Source organism: Notolepis coatsorum (genome assembly GCF_963971535.1).
Source record: "Notolepis coatsorum genome assembly, chromosome: 18".
Lineage (NCBI taxonomy): Eukaryota > Metazoa > Chordata > Actinopteri > Aulopiformes > Paralepididae > Notolepis > Notolepis coatsorum.
Genome location: NC_140182.1, coordinates 89,367,821 through 89,379,722, shown reverse-complemented (window position 1 = coordinate 89,379,722; position 11,902 = coordinate 89,367,821). Strand labels below are relative to the sequence as shown.

General features: G+C 45.8%; 1 protein-coding gene across 1 annotated transcript in view; it reads left to right on the top strand.

Moving 5' to 3' along the window:
- The window catches only part of nuak1b (NUAK family, SNF1-like kinase, 1b), a gene marked incomplete at its 3' end in the record, with an annotated part of 53,910 nt that extends 43,274 nt beyond the window's left edge, over window positions 1–10,636 (top strand). Inside the window, exon 7 of the mRNA XM_084335270.1 lies at window positions 10,510–10,636. Within this exon, the coding sequence (XP_084191396.1) occupies window positions 10,510–10,636 (127 nt within the window). The remainder of the gene's footprint in view (window positions 1–10,509) is intronic.
- Window positions 10,637–11,902: the final 1,266 nt, after the last annotated feature.

Below are 11,902 nucleotides of genomic sequence, written 5' to 3'. Positions count from 1 at the left end.
ATATAGATTCCGTGATAAACGGCATTTACTGGAATATTCTATCATACACAAAAACGTTGTCATTTTTCGGCCTATTTATGAATCGTTTTCAAATAAATGCTAGATTATCGATAGTATATGTGTACTTATGCACGCTATAGAGGCGGTGTTGACAGAATTTGGCTATGGGGTGACAATAATGTGGTCAAGAGGCATGGTTTCTATCTTTAGCCTTTGGCGTGGTTTATTCATTCACATGTTAAACAGCAGCAGTACTAGAGTTCTCCTCTCTCTGAGAGGCAGGTGGGAAAGAGGTAGAGGGGGAGGAGACATCTCTTTATATACTCGCCACCTGGTGGTATCATGAGTGGCTCCGCCTAGAGCGCCCTCTAGTGGAAACAGTTATATATGCAGTTAGACAGTTACTTGCAATCCTACATAGCACCTCTAACTTTAACACTCCCATTTAGGGTTGTTTAGCACACTGTATAACTTCTCCAAAAACAATTTACAAAGAAAATAATACAATCCAGAACATCAAAAAGAATATGGCAGTCAATATTTACACATCAAACATGACCTCTGCAAATCTCTTCAATTTCAATTTGGAAACAGGTTTTCTCATAGTGTCTGCTACCATGTCATCCGTTGGACAATAAATCAGTGTCATTCTTTCTTATCTGATGACAGATCTGATGAAATGATATCCTATATCGACATGTTTACATCTATGTCGGCACACAGGGCTTCCAGCAATCACAATGGTTCCCTGGTTGTCCTCATAAACAACAGTCTTCATATATACATAGGTGTCCATCACTTTGAGCAGTTGTTCTAGATAAACACATTTCTGCATTGTCATAGCTAGAAACATACACTCGGCTTCACAAGTTGACAGTGTCACTGTGGGCTTTAAGCCCTAAACCCTCGCTGCCCTTTCTGAAACACAGCTGTTCGTCTGCTGTACCTTTGGGATAACGAAAAACATGTATTTGACGTAGTTCAATGCTTCTCTGTGGGGTCAGCAAAATGCTGTGACAATTTTTACTCACTACAAAACATAGGTCAGGGCGAGTAAAGGTTGTCAAACAACTGAGGCTACCCACAGCTTCTCTATACATCTCTTACATCAGTCAAATCGTTTCAGGATCTTTTCCACATAATTAAATCATTTAGAACATGGTAAATCATCCACCTCTGTATTTAAACATGGGATCCATTTCTGTATTTAAACGTGGAATCCACTCAGGTATTTAAACCTGGATTCTACTCCTTCCGTATTTAAACCTGGAGTATCCTCCTCCTGCATTTAAGCAGTGTAGCCACCCTCCTTCCGTATTTAAACATGGAGTACCCTCCTTCAGCATTTAAGCAATCAGCTACGAACCATACTTTGTACTTGTCGTGGCCTTCAATACCCTCCTTGATTGAATACACCCATTCCCCTCCCACTGTCTGTCTGCCCTCTGGTAACTTGGTTAGAGTAAAGGTGTGGTTGTCCTCTAGGGACCTCATCTCCTCGTCCATTGCTCTCTCCCATTTACTTGATTCAGGGGACACTATGGCCTCTTTAAAGGTCGGAGGTGCCCCACTGACTACCCTGTAGCAGTAATCAATGGTGGTAAGTGTACTGTCATCCTCGTCACTTTCTCTCCGGCCATGGTCTGTCAGATACTTTGGGGGTTTGTGTTCCCTTGAGGGATACCTCCCACTGCTTGGGGCACTTGACGTCACCCTCGGGTGCTCCTCGTCATCGCCCTCTGGGGGTGGCTGACTGTCTGTCTGCACGACCGTGCTAAGTACACTGGGCTGAGGTGTCTCTGTTTCTTCACACCTTACTCTGGAGTCCAGCTCTGGCTCCTCTGTCTGTGTCTCGCTCTCACATGTTGTCTTTGTGACAAACTTGACTAGCATGTGTTTCTGCACTCTCCCTTTACCGGGATGATAAACTAGGAAAGCAGGGCTTCCCTTGTCGTGCCCTACAAAGAGTCCTTTTCCACATCTGGACTCGAGCTTTCCCCTGTCCTGCAGGTAAGCATGACACACTGATCCAAATTGGTGCATTCTAGCTAGATTACACTTCTTTCCTGTCAGTGCTGTATACGGGGTGGTGCCCGTGTGCTTATTAAAGCACCTGTTTCTGGTGTAAGCGGCTTCTTGCACCTCATAATTCCATAGGCTCTTAGGTAAGTTACTGTCTACTAGCTTACACCTAGCCATTTCGAAAAGGGTGCGCCATTTCCTCTCTGCCACTCCATTCTGGTGTGGGGGATATGGACATGACGTCTCGTGTCTTATCTTGTACCTTCTCAACAGTGATTGGAACTGTCTGTTTGTGAACTCGGTTCCGTTGTCGGACCTCAAGCATCTTACGTTACCATAAGGGGCTACGTCTGCCAGGAATTTTTCAGCAGCAGATGCAGGAAAAGACCAGTACCATCGCTGACAACTCTACTCGGCTTGGGCTTAACATCCACAGAGGGAAGAGCAAGGTCATGAGAATCAATGCTGACAACACATCACCCATCATTCTGGAAGGAGAAGCGTTGGAAGAGGTAGACAACTTCACCTACCTGGGCAGAATGGTTAACAACTTTAACAAGCAAGGTGGAACAGATGCTGATGTGAGAGCCAGGATTGGCAAGGCCAGAGGAGCCTTTCTCCAACTAAAAAACATCTGGAGCTCAAGAGACATTTCCATCACAACCAAGATCAGGATATTTAACACCAACGTGAAGTCAGTCCTACTCTATGGTGCTGAGACCTGGAGGACCACTGTCACAACAACCAATAAACTACAAGTTTTCCTAAACACCTGTCTGCGCCGAATCCTCCAGATTCGCTGGCCTAACACCATCAGCAATAAAGACCTGTGGCAACGAACACAACAACAGCCAGCAGAGAAAGAGATTCTCCAACGGCGTTGGAGATGGATTGGCCATACCTGGATTGGCCATACCTGAGTAAACCATCCCTGAGCATCACAAGACAATCTCTCAGGTGGAACCCCCAAGGGAAAAGAAAGAGAGGCCGACCACGAAACACCTGGCGCCGAGACTTGGAAGATGATGCCAAGAAGATGGGACACACCTGGGGCCAGCTTGAGAGGTTGGCTCAGGATCGGGATGCTTGGAGAACCCTTGTTGACGGCCTATGCCCCAAACGGGGTAAAAGGCGTAAGTAAGTAAGTGGTTTATTCATTCACATGTTAAACAGCAGCAGTACTAGAGTTCTCCTCTCTCTGAGAGGCAGGTGGGAAAGAGGTAGAGCGGGAGGAGACATCTCTTTATATACTCGCCACCTGGTGGTATCATGAGTGGCTCCGCCTAGAGCGCCCTCTAGTGGAAACAGTTATATATGCAGTTAGACAGTTAATTGCAATCCTACATAGAACCTCTAACTTTAACAGGCGGGCTGAAAAATATATTCTCTCATTTCCTCATCAGCGATCACCGCGCACACACACACACACGCATAGGGCAAAAGCTTATATCTCTGTGAAAACAGGTCTGATTATCCTAAGACTGGTCAAATAAATTCCTTACCTGAGATCAGATGTTATCCAAAAAGATTATTCCAATTCCTGATCGCTATTCCAAATATCGATCACGCTTATTGATTACAGTGTTGGTACTGTAAATACATAATCCACGCTGTTCTGATGGCCGGCGATCACTTGGTCTCTTCAGTTGGCTTGACAGAAAAGTTAAATGAGCAAACTGACCACTCCCCCTGCATCAGTCTAAAGTAATGGGGTGCAGTTACACAGGGAGAGACGATAGGGGGCGGTATCTTCCCAATTGAGCTCAGAGAGACTCTGCAGCACTAACCCGAGGCTCGATTGATGAAATATGAATTCAAATCACCAATAAAAAAAAATACGGCAAACAGACGCTATATAGCGTCGGGGGCACTCAAAGGTCGGCATGAACTAACAATAAAAAGCGTCCGTGGCATCCAATGTGTTAGGAGAGACACAAATCAAAACTGAGCTGTACAGTATTATAGAAATGAGAAGAGGTCAAAATAGCACATACACTGGGAAGGAACCTTTCTATTTTTTCCAGTTCTAGTGTGGTCATGTGGTGCAGTCTACAGCCAACCACAGCCATTCTTACCAAAATGGAAGAAGACTGGATAATGGCAACACACACACAAGGTTTAAAAACAGACGTTAGCTTTTTTCTTTCTTTCTTTTTTTATGAATGAATGATGAATGACTTTTATTTATATAGCACCCTTCACAGCACGAATGCACAGGGTGCTTTACACACTACAGCTTATATAAAAAACACAACAAAACAAAATCAGAAATCAATGACAACAACAACAACAACAACAACAACAGACAGCAGTTAAAAAAAACAGTGAAACCAGATTAAAAAAGTAGAATAAAAGAATTTGGATAAAATAATGAGTCCAGAGCCTTGGTGCTGTCACCTCGAAGGCTCGATCACCCCTTGTTTTCAGCCTGGACCTGGGGACCACCAGGAGGTGCTGATCGGCAGATCTGAGTGAGCGGGTGTTGGTGTAGGGATGGATGAGTTCAGTGATGTAGATAGGGGCCTGACCGTGGAGTGCTCTGAAAGTGAAAGTGAGGACTTTGAAGTGAATTCTATAGTGTACCGGGAGCCAGTGCAGGGATACCAGAATGGGAGTGATGTGACATGATTTTTTTGACCTTGTGAGTAGCCTGGCTGCAGCATTTTGGACCATTTGTAGTTTGTCTGTGGATGATTTGGTGAGACAGGTGAAAAGTGAGTTGCAGTAGTCAAGCCTAGAGGAAATAAAAGCATGTGAGATGACTTTTTCATTCTCATTTATGTTATCTTCTGATATATTTGGTCAGTTTATACAAGAAAGATTACTGGTGGATAATTTCATGTGATCATTTGCATTGTAACTGTCACAGTCTCTGCCTGGCTACTCCCTCCCTCCCTCTCTCTCTCTCTCTCTCTCTCTCTCTCTCTCTCTCTCTCTCTCTCTCTCTCTCTCTCTCTCTCTCTCTCTCTCTCTCTCTCTCTCTCTCTCTCTCTATAACGCCGCCTCAGATGTCATGATGTTGCCAGATCGTAACTTCGTGTTTCCCAGTTAGTCGTGTTATTCTGCTCTTGTATAGTCTGTTGTTCTCCGACCGTGCCTAACCCTTTGTTGTCCTCCTTTTCCTACCTGGCTCTTCACCCTGATCTCTGGCTCTCGATAAACGCGTTCTGACCTCCGCCTGCCTGACCTCCGCCTGCCTGACAACTCTCCTTGCCTTTTCCCGGAACATATGAGGACCTGTACCCGTTTTGACCCCTGCCTGTCTGACTACCCTGTCCCGTGTATCGACCCCTGCCTGGCTGACTACCCTGTAACCCGTGTATCGACCCCTGCCTGTCTGACTACCCTGTCCCGTGCATGCCCCTGGACTGTACGAGAATCTCCCCTGTGTAAATCGACATCTGCCTGGAGACCTGTCTATACTATTGTATTAAATATACCCATACTGGGTTTTAACCAGACCTGTCTGCCGTTTCTCATTGTCTGCATATTGGGTTCAATACGCCTAGTCGTGACAGTAACTCTTGCATCCCATATTGACTGACCAAGACTCTGCTTTGTCACTCATTTAGCATAACGACTGGGAATTAAAATCACCATCCGACCGTCTTGTATGCAATTATGTCTATATCACTGAGCGTGGGAGCAGCTTAATGCTACAGCCTCCACAGAGATCTCCCATCTCCCCCCCAAAAAAATTTAAATAAACCAGACTCTGCATCGACACTGCTGCAGCATCTGTTTGTTCCACCCTTACGCAACCTAAACCAGGGAGGTGACTGCTGTGGAAGTCTGCGGGGGGAATGACATCACTGTTTCCTTTTGCGGCGTCCCTTGGGTGTCACACACACCGTCACATGGTCCTGGTTACGCAGCTAACTAATGTTCATGTCCCCTGTCATCCCCATCTGGTCCTCATAGGGGGCCCCTGAGGAGCCATCTGAAAGAGGGCCACACGACACAACAGCCAGGCCCGACCGCGGAGTAACGAAGGGCGCAGAGGAGCTGGTGCGCTTGGAGGAAGATGAAACGTCCGGCGGGAGGAAGGCAGCAGTTAAGAAAATAAAAAATGAAGACAGGGGTCACATATGCTTGTGGAGAGGGAAGAATGCTGTCCACAAGATCACAAGCGGAGAAATAATTTATCACTGCTTGCTCTATCATTTCATCCTGGCAGAGACAGATGGGCCAGAGTCAGATTGGATCACTGAAGGGTTTCCTTGGGGTTTCCGCGTGCGTACGAGTGTTTCGAGCACACACACACACACACACACACACACACACACACACACACACACACACACACACACATACACACACACACACACACACACACACACACACACATATGAGCGTACACACAAGCACTCTCACACACACACACACACACACACACACACACACACACACACACACACACACACACACACACACACACACACACACACACACACACACACACACACACACACACACAAACACACACATCCACATTGTATATGTTCAGAATTAAGCACGCGTGCACATAGTGCATGAGGTATTGTGACACACACATGCGCGCACGTACTCACTTAAATTTGACAGAGACAGAGACCAGCAATTGAAGCAGTGTCAGCTAAATGAACATCTGCCCCCTATAATGAACCGACACATGATAATTGTAGAGATGGAACGCGCTCCAAAGGAAGAACTCATGCCTCTGAACAACAAGATAGTTAATCTTTCATCTAAATCAGAACGTATGGTTAAATCTCTTTTTAATGGGACATGACTTATATAACCCATTGTTTGAGGTAAATCATAATCTATCATCATACAGATGTTGAAAATGTTTATTATTTTGTGCCTGTATCCAATTTCCTGACACCGGGGGTTGACGATAAACCGGCTCTAAGGAAGGTTCAAAAGTATTTTGTGGGGTCCTTTGTGTGGCACGGCAGGCTGAGTGTGAGTTAGCTCTCTGTCTGTGCCAGGTATCATCCTCTGTTTCTCCCCTCACTGACGTTGCTCTCCACTATGCTGGAGTGCAACCTTTCCAGGTGCGAGAACAACAACACAGCAGCTTAAAAAGCACTTACTTAATAAAACACTAGGGGTTCCATACTGCATAGGGGCGTGGCCTAAGGGAAGGGGGGCTCGGGCATAGCCTGGTCCTTATGCGTGCCCTTTACACAAGACTAATAAAATAGTTTTGGTGTGTCCCTGTGATTCAGATTCAGACTCAGATTCACATTCAGATTATTTTATAGTTTTTTAAATGTACATACATTCAGAAAAACGTGAGATGCTTGTTTTTCCCGGCTCCTCAACCATAGTAGATTTGTAAACATAGTACACAACGTATATTCTGTCTATACAAACTACAACTATAAGCTATAACTATAAAAATATAAACTATTACTATAAAGCACATCACCTCCACTGGCTCCCCATCAAATCCCGCATCACCTACAAAACCCTCCTGCTCACCTACAAATCCCTCCACGCTCTGGCACCTCAGTACCTCACTGACCTCCTCCACCCCCTCACTCAGTCACGGTCCCTGAGATCCTCAGACACTGGTCAGCTCTCCATTCCCCGAACCAGACTGCGGACCTTTGGGGACAGAGCTTTCAGCATGGCAGCTCCCACCCTCTGGAACTCCCTCCCCGCAGAACTCCGCAACGCCCCAACTCTGGACTCCCTAATTTCCTACTTTGAATGTTGTGTCTGTCCACCATGTTTGTTATTTTCTGTTTTTTCCTCCTATGTAAAGCGACCTTGGGTTTTATGAAAGGCGCTATATAAAACAAAGTTATTATTATTATTATTATTGTAAACTAAATAAGCTGTAAATAAACTATAAACTAAATGATAAAACTAAACATAAAACACAACGTATATTCTATCTATACAAACTTGTCAACTTGTACAATGCAAGGTATATGTTAGCTGTGGTGTAACCTTTTGGTAAAATGGCCCATGAAAAGACTCTACAGGAGTACATTTTTAGAACAATGTGTAGATTAAGGGGAAGGAACATAGTGAAACGGTGACCTGCTTCCACAGTAGGCTAGGGGGCTTCTGCAAATCCTAAACACATGCCATGACGATCCCAGTGAGCGATCTCATCCGACCGCCGCCTCATAAACATGAACACTGAGTACAATAAACAAGAGTATAGACTTATGTAACATCGGCTTCACCCGCATGCACCTACCGAAACCATCCAAGTACCGAAACCGTCCCATTGTTATGTAAGTTAAATTGAAACCGGAATGATGCCAAAGAGCAAGAATGACCTAATGGGCCAATGGGCAGTACAGCGAGCAAGCAGACACCAGTACACCTGACTCATCCAACCATAGATATATAAACACTAGATGGCTCAAGGCGGAGTCTCCCGCATAGTTCACCGGTGGCCATCTTTCTTGAGTGGACTACTGCTTTAAGATGATGATCTGCACAAACAAAAATACTCTTAACTCGCTGAAATCTCTTTTTTTTTTTTTTTTTTTTTTTATCTTTTCCCCCCCTCCTTTTTCCGATTTTTCTCCCATCCCACTGTTAGTCGTCATGCCAATTCCCAACCCCCTTCCTGGTTGTTGCGCACTCCCCCCTACTGTTGGTCCGGGAGGCCGGAGACTGTCACATGCTTTCCTCCGACGCATGTGCAGCCAGCCGGCAGCCAGCCTGGCAGCGCAGATTCTCACCGGGAGAGTGTAACGTGTGGAAGGTCACACTACCTCCCTCCAGATCCTACCCTCGCTGTGCAGGCGCCCCGACCGAACTGTAGGGGTCGCTGTCCACAATGCCCAGGACCCACCCATCAGCTTTCCCACCCCCTAACACTGCCAATTGTGTTAGTATGAACGACCAGCCAAGCTGATAGCAACGCCGAGAGCTGGATTCGAACCCAGCGTCTCCAGCGTTGATGGCGAGCGCCTTGCCCACTACACTACACCACCTAGCCGCCCCAACTCGCTGAAATCTTGACGGATTTACAAACGGTTTGGTTTATTACAAATGTTATTATGATTCTTGCTTGGAATCATTTTTTAAATACATTTTTTTATTTTCATATGAAAGTCCATTATAAGTATGCAGTATGATAACTACATCTCCACCCACGCAAGATGGCCGCCATGTGGCAACGTCGGTCTCCGTTGGCCAGCAGCGCGGGTGAGTCATCTAGTGATATATATCTATGCATCTAACTATCTAACTACAAAGAAGGGACTCCATGCATGTCTGTGTGCGTCTGTAGTTTGCACATCTCGAGAACTGTTCATTTGATCGACTTTATGCTCTCGCCGGGCGACAGTGGCTCAGGAGGTAGAGTGGTCGTCTGGTAACCGGGAAGGTTCCCGGTTTTATTCCCACTCCTCCCGGGCAGCGTGTCGAAGTGTCCTTGACACTTAACCCCTAATTGCTCCCAATGAGCAGGTGGGCACCTTTGCTTGGTTGCCTCTGCCACTGGTGTGTGTGAGTGAATGGGTGAATCTGAGCAACAAAATTGTAAAGCACTTGGACTATTCCGATTAATCGGATCCGCTTCACGCTCGGCTTATGTTTTTTTATTTATTTGTTTTTACTTTTTTTTATCTACTTTTTCTCCCCATTTTCTTTTTTTTCCCATCCCAATTTCATATTATCCAATTCTACCCTCCCCTGTCTCAAACGTTGTCAGACCATGCCTCCCACAGGTCGGCTGCAATGTGGACGAAGCCTTGCATCACGTGTCCCCTCCGGTACACGAGGAGGCAGCTGTCGCATCTTTTCACCTGTACAGCGCGATCTCTCAGCGGCGAGGAGTAACGCGTGGGAGGCTCACACTGCCCCCCGTTGCTTCCTGATTCTGCTGTACAGGCGCACCAACCGACCTGCAGGAGTCGCTGTCCACAACATCCGATCCCCACCCACCGGCTTTCCCACCCCCTAATACTGCCAATTGTATTAGTATGAACGACCAGCCAAGCCGGAAGCAACGGCGAGAGCTGGGCTCGAACCCAGCATCTCCTGCGTTAGTGGCGAGCGCCTTGCCCACTGCACCACTTAGCCACCTTCGGCTTATGTTTTGATGAGGACACAGGGGAGAGCAGTCTTGAATTTGGTGCCATTTGGCCAGATGGTGGCGAGATGCATGCCTGTCCTTCACATATTTCGAGAACTGTTCATCCAATCAACATCGTGCTCTCGAGAACGCTGCAAACAGCCATACCATGGGTCTCCACAATGCTGCAAGCAGCAATACCAGAAGCCAAGTGTAACCCAGGGTTCAGATTCATAACTATTTAGTCATAGGGACATAAATAGTTAATGCTATTAGGTAACAACTTTCTAGAACGTAAAACATTCTAGAACCATCGTATGATGTCATGATAGAAGGTTCTGGAACCTTTGTGATGTCACCGTATGATGTCATAATAGCACGTTCCGGAACATTTTGGATTCCTATATAAACAGGCGATTCCTCAATCTCTCTCTTCTCCTCGACATCCGAACCAGCAGCACCGACCAGACGGACGGGACTAACCAACAGACTGAAACCTGCCAGTCTCAACCAGCATCCCGGAGCAGTCCAGACCACCCATCACCACGTGTGCCCAAGCGGGACGAGGTGGTGTGCCGGTAGGGTGACCAGGTGTCCCCCTTTTGGTTGTACTGTCCCACCATTTGACCAAATGTCCCGCGTCCCTCATATTGAGAGGATGTCCCTCTTTTCGAAGCCAAAAAAAACATGCGTCTAAAAGCCCCTCCCTACAGACAGTAAACGTAGCAACCCGCCTCTTGTCCACACACATTGCTCTGATTGGTTATAGTACTTTAGCGTGCTGCTTGCCTGCTTGTGATGTGACTGAGACTGAGTCGTGACGCTACCTCATATCGCAAATCTGATTGGTCAAAAAAAAGACAACAACATTACAAGCGAACTAGTTCAAGATGGAAAGCAGTAAAAAGAAACGGACCTGCAGTTACAACCAAGACTGGCAAACGACACATGACTGGGTGAGGCAGATGGCAGGCAATCCGCAGCAGGCTTTCTGTGTTTTGTGTCATAGTTCGTTTTCAATTGCGCATGGAGGAGAATACAACTTGAAGCGCCACAGTGGACGTGAGTCTCACTTGAAAGTGGCTCACCAAAAAGAAACATCCAGATCTATGGATACGTTTCTTTTTAAACCAAACAATGATAGCCAGACGGACAAGGTCACTGCAGCTGAGATAACAAGTGTCTATCACACAGTACAACACTCCCATTCATACAGGTCAGCCGACTGTGGTAACCTTTAACCTTTGATTTAAATCTATTCAGTGTAGACCATGGCAGTTATTCTAATATAGAAACACAATTTATTTGTATTATTATTTTTGTATTATACTACACTGTTTTCCCTAGTTCTGTGTTAACAGGGAATATCAAACACAAGACATTCCTGTCAAGTGATGACGTTTGAATATTTAAAACAGATGTTAGGTGGTATTTAATTTGTATTTATTTTGATTTAACCTTTAACCTTTGATTTAAATCTATTCAGTGAAGACCATGGCAGTTATTCTAATACAAAAATTTACATTATCTATCTGTCCCACTTTGTCCCACTTTGTCCCACCAAAATCATACTGTTGTCCCACTTTGTCCCACCAAAATCTTACTGTTGTCCCACTTTTGGACTTTTTGCATCTGGTCACCCTATGTGCCGGACCGATACCCGATGGCGAGCCAACCCCGGAACATTTGATATAACTCAAGGCTAATGCCAGCCTGATGTGAATACCCCTGATGCTCAACTATTGTTACACCAACAGTCCGGTAGGATTGAACTGAACGAGACTACAAGGACTTCCAAGGGCGGCGACCCCGTTCACCATGTGTTATTTTGATATTGTATTTTGTATT